Below are 18,858 nucleotides of genomic sequence, written 5' to 3' on the forward strand. Positions count from 1 at the left end.
GGCCCTTTGGATCCCAGGGCCTCCTGGGGTTGGTGCACCACCCTCTCAATCCCGACTGCTTTGTCCTGCATCCACACCCCAGGGGAAGTGATTGCGCGGGCACACACACACACACACACTCTTTATATCAGGCACCGTGAATGCGCAAGACGGCGTGGTGGCAGGTCCGCCTGCCCTTGGTCTGGATACTTGGACCATGACAAACTCCCTGCCCTATGGCGCCTGCATCATTTTTTCTAACAGCAGAGGCTAAGGGTGAAGAAAGGGGAGGAAAGGAGACAGGAGAATGTTGTCTGGGGAAGGCCCTCGAGCATCCAGCCTTGGTCACTTCCAAATTGTGGTTGTTCCCATAAAAGTCTCTTATGGAGTTCTCTTTGGTTGTGGCTCAGTGGGTTAGGAACCTGACTAGTCTCCATGAGGATGCGGGTTCGATCCCTGGCCTCACTCAGGGGGTCAAGGATCGGTGTTGCCGTGAGCCGTGGTGTAGGTCGGAAACTCGGCTTGGATCCCGCGTTGCTGTGGCTGTGGTGTAGCCCAGCAGCTGCAGCTCTGATTTGACCCCTAGCCTGGGACCCTGCATATACTATGGTGTGGCTGTAAAAAGAAACAAAGAAAAGAGAAAAAGAGGCGGCTTTGGATGTAGACTCCCCGCAGACACTGCTGTGACTATGGGGGGAAGACAGGGAGTGGGGGTCTCGCCCTGATGCTTCCGGGGGTGCCCAGGGCTCAGGCTGTTGCCCAGTTCTGCCCCCTCAGCCCCTCAGCTCCTGGGCCTCACCAATCACCTGCCTCCTCGCTCCTCAGTGAACCCCAGGTGGCACCTCAGTCACTTCCCGCGGTGGCTCCCAAACTTTGCTGCATGTTAGAAACCTCCAGAAGCTTTAATAAATGCTACTGCCCAGCCCCTGTCCCCAGACAGCCTGACCCAAGTGGTCTGGGCCGGTGGCTGGGCGCTGGGTTTATCCACGTGGTTCTGAATGCAGCCGAGGTTGAGAACCATTGGCCAAAGGACCTTGTTAAAATACAAATGCCTGGAGCCCACTTGGACTATTCAGCGGCAGCTCTTTTATGCTGTGCCCAGAATCTGTATTTTGACCTGCACTCCTGGGGGTTGAATGGGAATCGTGTCTTAGAGAACTGGGTCAGGGGAGGGCAGGTGAGGGCATTCTAGGCCATCTTCCTTTCTTTTTTCTTTTGTGCTTTTTGGGACCACACCTGCAGCATATGGAAGTTCCCAGGCTAGGGGTTAAATCAGAGCTGTAGCCATTGGCCTACACCACAGCCACAGCCACGCAGGATCCGACCTGCATCTGCAACCTAAACCCCAGCTCATGGCAGCGCTGGATCTTTAACCCACTGAGCAAGGCCAGGGATCGAACCTGCGTCCTCATGGATCATACTCAGCTTCTTTACTGCTGAGCCACAACGGGAACTCCCATCTTTCTTTCTTAATGCGTAATTTTCTTGAACAGCACTTACAAGCCTAACTCACCAGTACTGTGTACAGCCTTCCACGAAATGGTCCAGGCTGACCTGCAGAATGTATGTCATTCTGTGATTTCATGGGGTGACACGTGGCTCGGTAAGCAGGCCCCCTGCGGTTAATTGAAAAGGATGTCCTTTGCTCTGAATGTGTTGTGAGAAAGACTGAAGAAAGAGCAAAAAATCGAAAAAGAGCTGCTCCCCATGACAAAGACCCCCTGAGCGTGTCTGCCAGGGACTGAAATTTGTGTTCCCCCAAATTCATATGTTGACATCCTAACCTTTAAAGATGATGGGGGGCCTTTGGGGGTGATTAGGTTCTGAGGATGGAGCTTCATGGATGGGATTAGTGTCTTATAAAGGAGACCCCAGAGAGCCCCCAGCCCTGTCCTCCACATGAGGAAGGGTGGTGAGAATTGTAATGGAGTGGAGCCCAAGCTGCCAAGGGCCCCTGGAGGAGGAGACAGGAGCCTCGTGGGCTTGTCAGGGACAGGTTGCCCTTTCTCGACTCCTGGGTGCCCAGCACTGCGCCTGGCAGGCCCTGGGCAAGCACCCCATGAACAGAAAAAAATGGTCCCAGGGCTAGGTTTGCCCACGTCTGGGTAGCCACACCCAGATGCTCCACCAGGGGGCAGGGTTGAGACAGAAATAGCCTGAGCCAGCCAGGGGGGTGCGGGACTTGGGGGCGCGGGGGTGTTTAGGAAAGGGCTGCCCTACCTGGAAGGAGTTTCTGTTCCCTCCTTTGCTGTAAAGAAAGGCCCCGGGGGCAGCGAGAGAACGCAGACCCAGGCCTGGGCCAGGAGCTGGGGATGCCCGGTGGCCTGCCCTCTGCAGTGCGTGGTGCTTACATTCCTGGTGTAACTAACAGGATGCCACCGCCACCGTGTGAGGCGGGGGACACATTTCTGAGCACCTCCTCTGAGGAGTGTGTCCCTGGGATGCTGTACTTGGGGCCCAATGGGGACGACCCGACCCCGTCTTGGAAAGCTCCTAGCTCCAACCCCCAACCCCCGTCACCTGGCCTGAGTGTTGGGAGGATGCCCACTCTGGCTTGGATGGCAGGGCCTCCAGGCACCTCAAGGCCAGGCAGCTGACCCAGTGCTGGTTCTGCTAAATGTTTTGTTTTGGTTTTTTTGTTTTGTTTTTGTTTTTGTTTTTTGTTTTTTTTGCTTTTTTAGGGGCACACCCATAGTACATGGAAGTTCCCAGGCTATGGGTCAGATTTGAGCTGCAGCTACTGGCCTACACCACAGCCACCGCAATGCAGGATCCAAGCTGCATTTTCGACCTATGCTGAAGCTTCCGGCAACACTGGCTCCTTAACCCACTGAATGAGGCCATTGATTGAACCCACATCCTTATGGACACTCGTCGGGTTCATAACCCGCTAAGCCACAATGGGAACTCCTGCTAGTTGGTTTTATAAACATACTGCCTTGTGGGCTTCTGACTGGGAAAGCTGACATAGAGGAAGTAGAAGGGGCGGGAAGCGGGATTTCTTTCCAAATCCTGAGCCCTCCTGCATTCGTTGGTTCATCACAAGCACATGAAGCATCTGTGACGGTCCCCAGTACAAAGCCTCAGGGAGCATTCAGCCTCCGCAGGAGACAGGAGGATAAAAAAAGACAACCACAGAATAGAGCAAAGACCAGAAACCAGCCCAGGGGCACGTCCTGCCCTCCCCCCCCCATTTTTTGTAAGGAATAAGAATGGCTTCTAAGCTTTTAAAAGGTTGTAAAAAACAGCAAAAAACAAGAAGGGTATTCCACGGAGAGCCGAGAATCCACAAAGCTTGCCATATTTACTCTCTGGTCTTTTCTAGGAAAGGAGATCACTAATGTAGGTTAGAGAGTGACAGTGCTGTTAATAAGAACTAACGCTTACAGAGCGCTCACAAGGGGCAGGCATTTCTTCCTTTTCTTTTCTTTTTTTTTTTTTTTTTTGTCTTTTTTGCCATTTTCTTGGGCCGCTCCTGCGGCATATGGAGGTTCCCAGGCTAGGGGTCGAATCAGAGCTGTAGTCACCAGTCTATGCCACAGCCACAGCAACTCGGGATCCAAGCCATGTCTGCGACCTATACCACAGCTCACGGCAACGCCGGATCCTTAACCCACTTAGCAAGGCCAGGGATCGAACCCACAACCTCATGGTTCCTAGTCGGATTCGTTAACCACTGAGCCACGAAGGGAACTCTGAGTGGTAGGCATTTCTATCAGGGCTGTATTTGATCAAATTAAAAATGTGTTCATTCTTTTTAGAAATGTCTTCAAATAGTCACACCTTTGAGAGAATAATATCACATACCTATCCCCCTGGACTTCAATAATTATCAACCTGCTGTCAATCTTATTTCCACCTACATGTACACGTTTTAATCTTGAGGATTTCAAAGCAAATCTGATATCATGTGATTTTGCCTGAAATGCTCCAGAAAGTGTCTCTCAAGCGTGGAGAATTAAAAAAAAATTTTTTTTTCCACACCGGTAAAATTGGTTACACTTTTGCAATTTTTCCTGTGGCTACTCCTGAGTTCCTATTCAAAGTTCACTGATGATCTCAAAGCTTAAAAAAAAAAAAATCGTGATTTCTTTGAATCAAGATCACAGTGAGGTCTACCTCTTGTCTTCTACGCCTCTTTTATTAGTTTCCACTCTAAGTCATCTGATCCTTGTGATAAGAGGCAGGCTGCTTTCATGATCGTCGCCCTCAGTCTGCAGATGAGTAATTTGCAGATGAGTAAATTGAGCCGCAGAAAGTGCAGACCATTTGGCCAAGGCCACTTGTAAATGGCAGCGTTGGGAGCTGAACCTATCAGATTCTTAAGGCATCACACCCAAGGGCCACTCTGCGGGGTGTCTCAGCAGAGTGTAGGAGGGGGCTAGGGGAACAAGATGAGAAGGGAAGGGGGGCTGTGGGAGCTGGGAGGGCTTCCTGGAGGAGGAGGCATTTGCTCTACTTCTTAAAGGATGAGTGAGAATGGACCAGAAAGGCAGAGAGAAGGTCCACGCTGCCGAGGAACAGCCTGAGACGGCATGATGCAGGAATGACCTGTGACCACTGTTGCCGGGGCTTAAAGGACAGGGAGATGGTAGGCAGGGACCATGGCCACAGGACCTGAGGGCCATGCCTGGGACATGTGTGCCTTCTGGGCCAGATGGGGGTCTTTTCCAGCCACCCCATTGTACCAGATGATGATCGGAACAATGCTGTGAGGGCGTTGGTCTCCATTTGACAGATGGGGAAACTGAGGCTCAGAGAAGTTACGAGACACAGCAAACCAATGACACTCTCAGTTCTGAGTCTGGGTCTCGTATTCCAGTGACCTCCAAGGGACCCTGTTCTTGTCCAATTTCTAGTTCTCTCAATCCCCTAAAAGGAACAGGGAGCCTTTCACGTCCCAGGCCTGGCCTTGGCCATGGCCATGGGCTGCCCAGGATGGGGACTGGCCCTGGAGCAACAGCCAGTACAGACGCGGGAGGAAGGACTTGCTTCTGTGGAGCTCAGGCCTGTTCTGCGTCCGAGGGAGGAGGGGGCAGCCATCCGGTAGAACAGAGGGAGCCACCCTCAGGTCTTGGAGGTGTGAGGCCCTGGGCTCCAGCCCCCGCTGGACGAGCCGCTTGCGGCCGGGACAGAGCAGGTCGGGGTGAGGCGGTCCCTCTGGTGCAGTCCAGCTCGGACCCTGGGCTCACTGAGCCGGGCCTCAGATAAGGCCCCCCTCCCTCTGTGGCCCAGAGCTTGACCGCACCTCCGTTGCCTCCTGGGAGGGTCCCCGACGAGGGCAGGAACCCAGACAAGGGGCTGGCACACGGGACCCCCTGGGGACGGCCTCGCCAGCCCTGCCTGGGGAGCTCGGGGGTGATCTTGAAGCGTGGATGGCAGGGGGGCCAGTAGCTGTGTGCCACAGTTTCCAGCCCTGTACAGTGGGGGTGACGCAGGCTCCTGCCACACAGGGCTCCCTGTGACACTCAGAGAGACACGTGCGAGACCTTGTGGTCCTCCACGCACAGCGCTTTCAATCCTTTAAGACGTGATGCCTGCAAGTGTCAGGACACGGCTGCTTTGAGCACAAGGTCAGAAACAGCTGCTGAGAAAGCTGACTGGGGGGTGTGTGGGGGTGGGTGGGAGGGGCAGATCTGAACCCCAAGGGCAGCAGCAGGAAGACAGACAGACGCCTGCAGCCCCCAGTCCACGCAGCACCTGACCACCAGCTTCTGCCATCCGGGAACACTCAGAAGAACCCAGAAGCTCCCCGCCCCCCGCCACCCCCTGCGAAGCACCCCGAGGGATAAGCTCCTTGCTGACTCCAAGCTCCTCGACTCACACTTACTGCCCACGCTGCCTCCTGCCTCTGTCACTAGGGCTCTAGGAGAGGGGCTTTCAGGTCCCTTTTGCAGTGGAGCCCTGCGCTGGCCTGCCCAGGGACTGCGTGCGTGGTGGGGACATGGCCCCTAGGACCCATATGTGGCTCCAGCTGGAAGCAAGTCTGGGGACCCATCCAACCTCCTCGTTTTCAGGATTCGCAAATGAGCACAGCGAGGAAGGCGAGCGGCTTGTCTAAAGCCACAGCAATGACTAGTCTCAGAATCTTCCTAACCCTTAGACCCCCTTCCTCCTCCCGCATCCAGCTGGGGGCAGGCAAGCTCAGGGCAGGATTCCAGGAGGCGATGGGGTGGCCCTCCCTTCCTCTCCTTGGAGCCTGGGCTCTCATTCCCTCTCCCTCCCCCGCCCCCCCCCACCAAGGTGAGCAGACCCCCAGTCCCTGCCCCAGGCCTGGACTTGCCTCCAGATCAAGGGGAGGGGATGAGCAGGCACAGAGTCCCTCACATCCCCTGGAATGTCCATCACTCACATTCGAGGGGCCCGGTTCCTTCGCCAATTCTGTCTCCCCTCCCCCTCCTGTTACGGGAGCCGATGGGGGAGGAGGGGAGCTGACACATTATCAGGGTATCAAGGCTGGAGGAGAGACCAGTCTCCCTAACTCAAAGGTTTTGAAAATCAAGGCGCTAGTTAAAGTACCGGTGCTTGGGGTTGGGGGGGTCTCCCCAGGAATTCAGGCTCAGAGTCCCAAAATTGGGATGTTTCTTCTGCAGCCCTCTGAGCTTCTTGCTCGGATTTTCAACACACTCCTCCACGCTAGTGTCAAAAATCTAGTGTCTGGAGTTCCTGTCGTGGTGCAGCGGAAACAAATCTGACTAGGAACCATGAGGTTTCAGGTTCCATCCCTGGCCTAGCTCAGTGGATTAAGGATCTGGCATTGCTGTGGCTGTGGCATAGGCCGTCAGCTACCGCTCTGATTCGACCCCTAGCCTGGGAAACTCTTTATGCCGCGGGTACAGCCCTAAAAATGACAAAAGACCCCCCCCCCCGAAAAAAATCCAGTGTCTCCAACATGTGAGGCACCCTTGACAGTTAGGATGGAGCTGATGGGCTATGTATGACCACAGCTCTAGAAATAGGAAAAGGTCGGGCACATAGCAGGGCTGTTAGCATCCATGGAACAAGTAAGGGGGTGGACAATGAAAACCACAGTCATTGACAAGGGACCCTGACTCGGAGTTGGAAGACACAGTCTCCCCTTCAGGTAACATTGTCATCACCACCACCATCAGCAGCAGCAGCAGCAGCAGCACCATCCCTGTCACAATCAGCATCACCGTTATCACCATAAGCTCCATCCCCACCACCATCAACTTCACCGCCGCCACCAGCACCACCGCCACCAGCACCATCGGCATTTGTTTCTCCTACATGATAATCCAAAGGCATTCACTGATTCCTTCTAAATGTGTTGGGAAGCTGGCCAAGATGTGGCAACGTCTAGATCTTCAGAAGACCGACTCGGTCCTCAGCCCGGCACAGCCCACCAATTGCTCTGCCCCTCCTCTTTCCCAGCTGGTACAGAGCCCAGGGTCTCTATAAACGCCTGCTCCCTTGCTGGAACCTGGCCCTTGTCGGCAGCCAGGGTTTCCCCTCAAGCTGGGGTGCCCCACCCCTGCGGTGTAGAATGAGGAAGATCCATTCCTATTTCCCATGGGCGTGTCCGGACTTTGTGTGCTCCGTCTCCCTCTCATTCTTTACTCCTGCCCAGGGGATTAGCATCCGAGACTCAAGGACGAACATTGTGCCTTTTTACAAAAAAATTTATGACAGCACCTGCAGCATCCGGAAGTGCCTGGGACCAGGAACCGAATCTGAGCCACAGGTGCGACCTATGCTGCTAGTTGGATTCTAAACCCACTGCACCTCGTGGGAACTCTCCTATTATGCCTTTTTATGGATGAAAGAAACTGGCTCAGAGAGGCTGGGTTACTTGTCCAAGAGCGCACAGCTTGGAAGAGGAGGAGCTAGGATTAGGAAGCTCAGTGCTTTCCCCTCCCCACCTATTGTAATCTTTCTGGGTACATTTGTGTCTTTCCAGGCCAATGCTGTCTAGTAAAACATAAGGGGAGATTCGTATGGAATTTTATATCGTCTAAGTAGCCACCCTAAAACATAAGGTCGAACTTCATTTTCATAATATATGTGGTTTACCCCATTTTATGAAAAGTATTATGATTTCAAGATGGAACCAGTAGAATAATCATCATGGGAATTCTGAGTTCTTGTATTCGCACTAAGGTCCCAAAATCCGGTGTGGACTTGACTTTTTCAGCTCAACTGGGAAGACTCGAGTTTCAGGTGCAGAGGTGGTCACGAGCCCGTGGCTCCTGATCGGACGCTGCTGGTCTGGACTATAACCACATTGCCTGCCTTGTAGGTGTGTGGTTTTCGGGTGAGTTGAGGTACGTAGGTGCTTAGGATGCGGTGCCCAGAACACAGTGAGTGCCGGCTCCGTGTCAGCCCTCATCATCATCCATGTTCTTGGGACATAGGAGGTGCTGAATGAATGAACGGTGCCCTGAAGCCCCGCCCCCAGACATCCTCCACGCCAAGCCCCGCCCCTAGACATCCGCTGAATCGTAAGGTTCTCCCCTGAGCCTTCCCACCCTGCTTTGCTTCCTTCCCAGCTCCTCCGGGGATCTCACCCTGGACCACGGCTGGCCCGCCTCCCCGGTCCCATATGGAACCTACAACATGTATGGCAGCCCCTCCCCGCCGCTCAGAGAGATGGCAAAGGTTCCTGGGAGGAATTCCAGGGTTTCTGTTTGTACAAAGACAGCCTCCTGGTGTTTGGCTGCCTTGCAGGCTGGGGCAGGGGCCTTTCCTTAAACCTGGGGTGGCGGGTCTGCTGATGTCCTGGAGGCATCGCCCACAGCCCGAGGTCAGGATCTGGTCTCCCGGGAAACACTGCTCTGTGCCCATTCCAGAAGGCAAGTCCTCACAAGGGCACTCTCACCAGCATCCTGGACAAGCGTGGGCAGGAGGGGCCCAGAGCTGGGAGGGGAGCATCCAAGTTGCCAGAAGAGGCTCTGAGCAGCGGGCTGGTGGGGGTGGGGTCTGAAAGGCAAGTTCAGATCCCCACTAAGAACAGGAGGTATAAAGAAGGCATATCATTTATGGCCCTGTTGTCTTTAAAAATGGACGTGCCACTTATCCGGGGCCACATTATTCTGCAGTTGGTACAAGGAGCTGAGAGTGAGTTTGCATTTCACACCCAGCCCATGCATCCTCATGCACACGTATGCTTGTGTACACATCATGGGGATTTATACACCAGACAAGCCATGATCTCACACACACACACACACACACACTCACACTCACACACGCTTATCCACCTGTGCACATGCACACATGTTCCTGCGGGAGCAGGGAGCAGGTCTCAGCTGCACACTGGCTACTAGAGACCTATTGTGTCCCCAGGAATTTATTAGCACAGCATTTGTGGGCCTGGTCATAACTCCCCAGAGGCTTCTCTCAAGCAGTCCTGGGTTCATGGCCCACAGGGAGCCCCAAACAACAGGGAAGTCCAAGTGGTTCAGGGACTTGCTGGTGCTGACCCAGCCGGTGACAACATCTGCACCCGGCCTCTCCCTCCTGTCCCTTCTCATTCGGTCCTGTCTATCACCTACCTCACCAGCCTGTAAGCTCAGGAGGGGCCCAGACCCTGGACTTCTCATGGCACAGCCCATGGACCAGGGAGGCGGGGGCGGGGGGCGGGGGCTGTATTGCTGAGAGCTGACCCGGGTTTGAATGTCTGCTCCACTGGTTGCTAGCTGTGTGACCCTGGGCAAGTTACTTAACCTCTCTGAGCTTCAGTTTTTGCATCTGCAAAGGGGGAGGATTACATTTACTTAATAGTATTGCTCTGAGAACTTAGGAGAGGCTTAGTAAATGTTAATAAATGTCATTTGGATGAATGGAGGAAGGTCTTCAATATATAAATTTATAGCTTTTGGTACGGGGCTTGGCGGCACTCCCAAACGTAGGCTTTTTACCTGGTCGGTATTCAATACAGGTCTAAGAAAGAAAAGCATAATGAGATGCGAAAACAAGGGCTGCCTGTAGCGAACCTTTATCCTGGGGCTGCATTCCTGAGCACACTGATTTATCTCTTCCTGGGCTGGCCTCTTCCTCCTTCAATTGCGGGACCCTTCGATAAAGGTTTACTATCTGATAGGGCGGGTCCTCCCCCACAACTCTGCTTCCTGGAAGCTTTCTTGGCAATTCTCACACACTTTTTCTTTCACGTGAACACACATCATCATTTTTTCCATTAAAGCCCCACCGGGACCCTCAACAGACTCGCGTTGCCCTTGCATATGTGTTTGGGGAGGGTGGCCCTGGATGGGATTTGGCGCCACAGCAAAACGTGGGTTGCCATTTGCCTCTCGGCCCTCACTCGGGGCGTTCAGGCTCTGTCCTGGCAGTTCCTGAATCAGACAAGGGGGTGGGGGTGCAGTGGGTGTCCCCAGAGAAGGCGCCTGGGGCCGGGGTGGCCCAGTAGAGATCTCCTCCCAGAAGCCCTTCCTCCATCCTGCTGTCTGGGTGGCCCGGACTCCCAGCTCCTGTGCTGCGCGTGCCCTGACCGAGCCTGGGGACCTGCACCCCCACTTCCCCAGACCTGCACTCCCTCTTCCCCAGCTCCAGTTGCTCTGAGGCCATAACAGAGGGTTCTGTGCCCTGGGACCCCCGCATACCTCCCTTCTCCTCCTTGCTGAGACCTCGCTCTTCCACCCCCTCACCTCTGCTCCATCCACCCCTGGTCCTCCCAGACACCGGAACCCTGAAACAAAGCCTGATTTGGGGCCTTCTAGTTGCTCCAGTTGGTCAGAAAGCTCTGGAAGAGAGAGTGGGTTTTGGAGGGAAAGATTAAGTCTGAGCCCTCGCACCGATTCTTATGAGACCCTGTCTCCATTTCTTTCGCTTGTGAAATGGAATTCACATCCTTTCTTTGGGAAACTGCTGTTAAGGGCGGGAGTCCTGCAAAGTATGGAGGATTTAACAGCGCGTTGCCCAGGCGCCCCCCCTGCTCTCATCACACCCCCTGGCCCCCCAGTGCGTGGAGGTTCATCCATCACTCAGTTCCTGCGAGCAGCCGCCCTGGGCTTGGCCGTAGGCTCGCAGCCTCAGATTTGGTTGAATCAGAGCCAGCATCTCTGAGTCCACGAGCAGGTACCTCCCCCCAAGCCTCAGTTTCCTCATTCAGGAACGGGCACTTTGATCCCAAAGAAAGCGGTCGGTCCCAGGGAGTGGTGATAATCTGCCTCTTGCCATCCTCCCTCCGTCTGTCTCTCAGCCTTACTCCTGGCAGCCGGCCCCGGCCCCGGCTGTGGGATCTTGGATCCAGAAGCTCTTCGCAGCTGCCCACCTCCTGCCCGGCCTGTGCCTGCTCCACGCCCCGAGCCAGCAGGCGGGCTCTGTGCTGCCACGTGTCTTGCTCCCTGGCTTCTTGGGGGTGCAGGCTTTTCTCCCTTCCCCTCCGTGAGCCTGGGGATGGAGGTGGGGGAGAGACAACCCTCAGAGTCCCCCGAAACAGAGGGCTTCCTGAGCAGGACCTGAATGTGCCCGCTTCACAAACTGTAGAGGGCTGTGCCAGCCCAAGGCAGAGGCAGTCAGGATTAGAGAACCATCATAACCACTGTTTGTTCAAGGGAATGCTTTTGTTGAAAGCTGGCACTTCCCCTTCCAGCTTTTTTTGGCCTCTCCATCTCCCTTCCTTGTAGCCTCTCCGACGCATGGGGACTTGTTTTCCCAACTCAGAGACTCTAGAAATCTAGCAACAGTCTTCTTCACTTTATGCTGCTCAGAGAGGGTGAGTGACTAGCCCAAGGTCACACAGCCAGTCTGGGCAGATCTAGGTGTGGCGTCAAAGCCCCCTGGCTCTCAGATCCTCCTCCGAGCGAGCCCCTTTCTGCTGCATTTCAGGTGGGAAGGAGGGCGTGAAAGTCCTGTTTGTTTTGTTTGCTCACCCTCGCCCCTCAGTGGGCCCCCCCGGCCCCCCCCACCCGCCCGAGACATTCCAGCCTTTCTCATCCTGCCCCCCCACCGCAGCAGGACTGATGGAGAAGGGAGCTGGGTCCCCTCTCTGTGCAAGACTCACCGTGGCCAGGGCGCTGCCTGATGCTGCTGCTGCTGCTGCTGCTGTCACTGCCGCCAGCGTCCAGGGCAGGAACCACCTCATGCCTGGAAGTCAGGGGCAACGGCATCTAAGGAGCAGCCCGAGGATCCGGCCACCTCTCAGGGGAGCTGGGCGAGACTGACCTGTCCCATCAGGGGCGCCAGATACGCCTCTTCCCGCAGCCCTTGGGGGGTTTTATTAAAGCAAGATCTGACGTCAGGGTTAAGGACAAACCCTGCATTTGCCTCTGAAAAAAACTTTTCCTGCCTCTCTCTCTCTTTTTTCTTTCTTCCCTCTGTCCCCACCTCCAGCCCAGGCTTGGCCAGCCCCGGGCTCTGACAGCTCTTAAAGGGAAAGTTACAAGGCTAAGATTTCACACCGGGGGTAAATTCTCACAGAAGGAGCTGGGGTCAGGCTGCCTGGGCATTTCGCAAGAGTGAGGAGTGGGAGGGGGTGGGAGGGTGCAGGCGGAGGTGGAGGTACAGTTACAAGGGCGGGGGCTTTGAAAGCGCTCCCAGCAGAGAAAATCAACTCCCTCCCTGTCCCCCGGGGGTTTCTCCTACTTCTGGTTTGCAGTTGCCATTTCTCCCAGACTGCCAGCAAACAAGGATGAGGACGGCTTTTAGTCCTCTGATCTCGAAATGGCAGAAATTCACACATGAGCTCAGGGCTGGGGCTCCGGTTGCCATCATCACCTCCTGGACAAATTATTGTTCTGGTTTCCGATTTGCAAGAGTTCCCTCCCCTGCTTTTTAGCCTGATGCCCTTTGGTCCTGGACCTGTCTTCCTGAATCTGGGTGCGTTTCTTATCACTGCCAGGTTTGGGGTGCCTGGCCTTCACCCCCTGATGGACGTTTGCCCCTCTGATGAAAGGGTCTCCTCTGGGGTCTGGTCTGCCCTCATCCAGCCTCCCCATGCCCACGGGACCCTCAGCCACAGCCTCCTGCCCTTACTGTGCACACGTCTCAGAGCCACCAGGGCCCCATCCTTGGCAAATGGAGCTAAGATCGTGGCCCTCTCCTGGCTCCAGCCTCCCAAAGCCCACACTTTGACGTTGCCCGGAATCCCCAGTCCTGGCATGGCCTCCGAGGCCAGCTGCCTCTTCTCTTTCCACCAGTCTTCTCCTGCACCAGCCTTGGCCTCAGCGGCCTCCTTGCTGTTTCCCTTACACCCCAGCAACTTGCCATCTCTGGACCTAAGCGGGAACTCACTCCCCTGTGGTTTTTATAACAGTTACTCCTTCTCTTCCCTTTTCCTGTAACATGGACAAGGGGATGCTGAAGCCTGCACGGCTGCTTGGAGGGGGCGTATGATTGTAAGAGTGACCCCACGAGAGGTGACTTTGATGACCTTTCCATTCTTTGACATAGGGATGAGCCTCTCACCCAATTCCAGACAATGAGACAGAATGAGAAATCTGCTGGAAGCGCCTGGAAAGAATTCCATTCCTTGGGAGGAGAAAAAAAAAAAAAAAAGACTTCTCTACCCATTCTCTTTTTGCCTTGATGGCTGGAGCAGCAGCAGTCATTTTGAGCATTTAAGGCACAAACTGGAGAATGAAAAGCCAGCATGATGAGATGGTAGTGCAGAAGAAGGGCAAGAGCCTGGGTCCTTGGACCCTAAAGTGTTACTCCAATTGAACCTGGGCCTTCAGACATGCATGGAGTTTCCGCCATGGCTCAGTGGTTAACGAATCCCACTAGGAACCATGAGGTTGTGGGTTCGATCGCTGGTCTTGCCCAATTGGTTGAGGATCTGGTGTTGCTGTGGCTGTGGTGTAGGTCGCAGACGCAGCTTGGATCCTGCATTGCTGTGGCTGTGGCGTAGGCCGGCGGCTACAGTTCCGATTCGACCCCTAGTCTGGGAACCTCCATATGCCGTGGGAGCGGCCCTAGAAAAGGCAAAAAGACACACACACACATACTTCCCGTTGCATGAACTAATTCAATGATTTATGCCTAAACTGTGGGTTAAGAGTAATTTGTTCCTTGGAGCCAAGTGCCTCCTAATGAATATAAGGAATTTCTGGAGCTTGCGTAAAGCGGCCACAGAAATATTTGTTACATAGAAACTGCCTCATAAAAAGCAGTCCTCATTTAAGAGCACTTACTTGATGCTCTTAAAACGGATCCCATAAGATAAGCCCTGCAGAAAAGTGTCCTTTAGGAATCACCCAAGGACAGAGTTTCCTCTGTGGCACAGTGGGTTAAGGACCTGGTGTTGCTGTGTCAGATGTCGCAGTGACCACAGGGTCGATGGTATTATTCCACACCTCCTGGGGGAGGGGCACAGGAACCTAGAGATGCCAGGTGATGTTAAGATGTGCACTAGATTGGTGGCAGGCTGGGGCTGGAACCAAAGTCTTTGAACTTTTGTTCAAAGCCTGAACCCATCCAAGCCGGCTTGACCTGCGAAAGTCCTTCAAAGTTCTATGATGAGAGCAAGCTGAACCCAGAGGATGCCAGGGCTGCTTTTAGGAAATCTGACTGCGATGAGCATTTGGAACAAATACCCCAAATCGTGATGGAGTTGCTGGTCCTTGTGCCTGCTGGTGAAGCCTTAGCTGGCTCCCCTGTCTCCACTGGCAGCTGCCATTCTGCATGACTGAGGAACTCTGGAGTGAGGTGACCTGGTGACCGTGCTGGGCAGTGGGTTTAGGAGGACAAATAGCTGGAGTGCCACTGTGGCTCTGCCATTCATCAGTGGGCCTGGGACAACCAACTGTCGCTCTGTGTCTCAGTTTTCTTTGCTTGAAGAAATGGGATCAGATTAGCGTCTACCCTGTGGGGTCGCCAGGAGGCCTGGGGGAGACAGTTAGGTGCAGCCCTGCGCTGGTGAGTGGAGAAGCCGGGTACAGCACGGGTTGGAGACAGACTTCAGGTGAAGGGCGGTGAAGGAAGGAGGCAGACACGGATGAGGTGGGGGCGGGAAGGATGGAGGAATGGAGGGAGGGAAAGCAGGCAGGCAGGCAGGCCTGGAGGAGACGATCCATACAACTCTCAGGCCAAACTCCGCTCCTCCAAGTCCCTGGAAGAAGGCTTAGCCCATAGTAGGGCTTTGGGATCCATTTGTGGGAAGAGGAAGCTCGGGAGTAAAGGAAAGACGGGGCTGAGCTGTGTCGGGCGGGTCTGGCTGACAGCAAGAATGTGTGGGTGGGCCTGGATGGCTGACTGCATCTCCCAGGCATGGGACCTGGGGCCCCTGCAAAGGATTTCTTATCTCCATTGTCTGTGGTCCATTTCTAGCTGCAGGCAGAGGGCTCACTGCCAAGGGCGCACAGAGCCCCTCTGGGCCTAGCATTTACCTGCTCACTCCCACTTATTCCTGCGCATCCTTTGAGCAGGCATAGGTACGTATCCCTATAGAATATGGAGCAGTTGTCAATTTAATAACTGCACATAAAGCACTTACGTTGTGCTGAGCTCCGCTCTGAAAACCTCCCAGGAAGGGGCTCATGTCCCTAAAAGAGGGATGACAGAGACCCTGCTCACTTTGAACTGCCCCTGGCACAGGGACATGCGGGGAGGGACGTATTAGACAATCTGAGCTCAGAGTAAATGCTCAATAAACCCCCTTGCTCTGATGAATGTTCCTTTATTTTTTAATGTTTTTTATTAACTGGCATATGGAGGTTCCCAGGCCCGGGGTCCAATTGGAGCTGCAGCTGCTGGCCTATGCTGCAGCCACAGCAACATCAGATCTGAGTCGCCTCCGAGACCTGCACCACAGCTCACAGCAACACTGGATCCCTGACCCACTGAGCAATGCCAGGGATCAAACCCATGTCTTCATGGATACTAGTCAAATTCATTTCTGCTGAGCCCCTGTGGGAACTCCCCTGAAGAATATTCTTACTTGGACTCTGTGCCAGGAGGTTTCAAGGGCAGGGCATTTCCAGGCCCTGCATCCCGACCTGGCACACAGCAGGCAGCTCGGACGTGTGTGGGGAAGGAGCGGGAGGCTGCAGTGGGGGCAGCGTGAGGCCGTGGGTCTCCCACATCCCCCCTCCCGGCCCGGGGGACCCCGATCCAGTGGTTTGCAATTCTCCCTGCACAGCCTCTAAGCAGTTTCTCCGACAGACCTCCCAGAGCAGCTGTAACTAAATTCCAAAGAGGGGCTGGTGGAGGGGGTTCAAGAACAGCAGCCAGCAGAGACATTCCTACACCAAACAGTGAGGCCTTCCTGACTGGAGCCAGATACTCAGAGGATTCCAGAGACTCTGAACCAGACAGCCAGGGGCCCCGGATCTGCTCACAGCCTATTTGATTGTCCCTGATCTGTGTCCCACAAATGTGCACGGAGCCCACACAGTCTGGCGGCAGGATGCCAGTTCCCAGGGCTGCTCGGAGGCACATCACACACCCCGGCCGGGATGGCAGAGCCACTTCGAAACCAAGCCGGCTGCTTCAGAAAGCGGAGGAGGTGGGGCTGGTCCTTTCTGTCTCCGGCCTCCTGTTGTGCTGACTCCGTGCTGCAGGTGCGGCTCTGCCTATGTTTCTGGGGCCAAAGCAAGAAAGGAGACACCGATGTTGGGTGACCCTGAGTTCCAGGTCTGCCTAGAGGTCGGCAGGTCAAGGTAACCGTCCATCACGCCCCAGCCTAAAGAGCTCGGTCGGCTCTGGGAGAGTCACTGGGCAGCCCCTGGCTGGCTCATTTCTTGAGCTGTGACTGACTTGGGCAGAGGCCCACCTTTAGCGCCAGCCTGGGCTGCAGGTGGGGGCCCCCAGGGCTCCCTGCTTCTCACCTGGGAAGGTGGGAAGAGAAGAGCAAGGGCTTTGGGGTCAGGCGGGGTCACAAACTCTTGATTTGTTACATACAAGCTATGGGGGGGTGGTTGGGGGAAGCCACTTTGTCTCTTTGAGCCTCAGTTTTCCTACCTGTAAAATGGGGGTGCTGTGAATAGCCACCTCCTAGGGTTGTGATGGAGACAGAGTCAGTGCGCCACTGTGACAGGTGAACAAGTGGTCATTGCAAACATTCCTCTCTGCTGGGCATCACAGACACTGCCCACGATTCCTGCCCGGTCACCTTGATTCCTCCCCTCCTGCTACAGGCCTCCCCTCCTCGGCAGGGCTGAAGTTGAGACCCAGTGTCCCTTGTTCTTCTCTGTCCCCTCTCCTCTAGTAAAATCTCCCAGTCTCCCCAGCCGTCAGGTCTCTTTGATGAAACTGATGGGGGGTGTGCATATGAGGAAACAGAAAGGAAACCGTGAGACAGAGGCAGCCTCGCAACCCTGGTTGGGCTGGCTCCCCGCAGGCCCCACAGCATCCTGGGGCTCCTGCCCTCAAGGGAGGTGGGGTCTGCTCACTGAAGACCCTCAGAACCAAATGCAAATGAGAGAGTTCCCATTGTGGCTCAGCAGGCTAAGAAGCTGACTAGTATCCATAAGGATGTGGGTTTGATCCCTGGCTGCGCTCAGTGGGTTAAGGGTCCGGTGTGGCCGTGAGCTGCGGTGTAGGTTGTAGATGGGGCTCAGGTCTGGCATTGCTCTGGCTGTGGTACAGGCTGGCAGCTTCGATTTGACCCCTAGCCCAGAAGTGTCCATATGCCAAACATGTGGCCCTAAAAACAAACAAACAATAAAGAACAAACAAACTAAAAAAAGAACCTGCAGGGTCTCTGTGGGCTCTTGGCTTTGGAGCATCTGAGCATCTCCCGGCTTCAGACCAGGCCTCTGCCTGCCCCACGGGCCGTCCCTGAGAGAGACAGCTGGTTATGCTCCTTCTTTTCATTTTTTATTTTTAAAATATATATTTTTGTCTATTTATCTTTTTAGGGCTGCACCCATGGTATGTGGAGGTCTAATCAGAGCTGTGCTCACTGGCCTACACCACAGCCACAGCCACGCGGGATCCGAGCAGCATCTGCGACCTACACCACAGTTCATGGCAACGACGGATCCTTAACCCACTGAGCAAGACTAGGGACCGAACATGTGTCCTCACGGATGCCAGTCAGGTTCATTAACCGCTGAGCCGCAATGGGAACTCCCTATTTTTTAGATCTTCTTTTCCCTCAGAAGTACTTTCTCTCCCATCTGCTTTATTATAATCATCCACCGCTTTCAGAAAAGTATCTTCACGCCCTCCTTCTTCCTTGAAAAGCTATTTATTAAAGTAGAAGTTAGAGGAACCCCCACAAATCTGAAGCGTGCCGATGAGTCAGTTTTGCAATGAGTTTGCAGCACACCGGGCCCCCCTCGCCCAGAACAAGGTAGGAAGGCTGCCTCCTGGCCCAGCACCTTCTGGCGAGCACCCAGACACTCGTCCAGAAGTCACAGCGGTCCCTCTGTCTCTGTTGACTCACTTGTCTTTCTGGGGCTCCACACGTGGAAGCGTCCTTGTCCGACTCTCTGCCTGCCGTTCCCTGGGCTCAGCTCTGTCTGTGGAAGTCACTGCAGTCACCGACTGGCACGGGGGCTGTCAGGTCTGCAGGGCTGTGGAGTTCTGTGAGTTCCCGCTTTCCTGTTTTGGGGTGGCGAGGCCCCAGACCCCAGCTTTGAGACCTGCCCTTTCCTCTGCCTCTGCCGTGGGGGACCCAGCTGGGACACTGCATCCAGCTTTCACTCCCAGTGCCCAGGACCTGGGCTCCACACACAAGGATTCCTGGCCACGCTGCCATGGGTGGTGGCAGGGTCCCGGACACCCTTGTCACCTCTCTGCCCCCTGAGAGCCGGCCCTGTGCTGGGCATATAGTATTTATCCCCTTTTGACTGAGGCAGGACCTTGGGTTCACAGAAGTTATGAGCGAAAGTCACATGAGGGGTGGGGCTGGGGTGTGGACCCCAGAAGCTCAGAGCCTGAGGGAGGAGGCGCACTTGGGGCCCCAGGGCTCTCGTGTGCTCAGAGGAGGAAGAGCCTGGTGTGCAGTCCCGG

General features: G+C 54.9%; 1 protein-coding gene across 2 annotated transcripts in view; it reads right to left on the reverse strand.

Moving 5' to 3' along the window:
- WISP1 (WNT1 inducible signaling pathway protein 1) overlaps positions 1–12,356 on the reverse strand; it is a 32,744-nt gene extending 20,388 nt beyond the window's left edge. The window contains exons 1-2 of one of the 2 annotated variants that reach the window (XM_005662842.3): positions 12,127–12,353; positions 11,966–12,048 (exon numbers count right to left, since the gene is read on the reverse strand). In XM_005662842.3, the coding sequence (XP_005662899.2) occupies positions 11,966–12,046 (81 nt within the window). In that variant the 5' untranslated portion in view covers positions 12,047–12,048; positions 12,127–12,353. Of the gene's footprint in view, positions 1–11,965 lie in introns of both variants that reach the window. The other variant, XM_021088876.1, reaches the window with a different exon arrangement.

The sequence above is a fragment of the Sus scrofa genome, chromosome 4 (assembly GCF_000003025.6).
Source record: "Sus scrofa isolate TJ Tabasco breed Duroc chromosome 4, Sscrofa11.1, whole genome shotgun sequence".
In the NCBI taxonomy this organism is placed as follows: Eukaryota; Metazoa; Chordata; class Mammalia; order Artiodactyla; family Suidae; genus Sus; species Sus scrofa.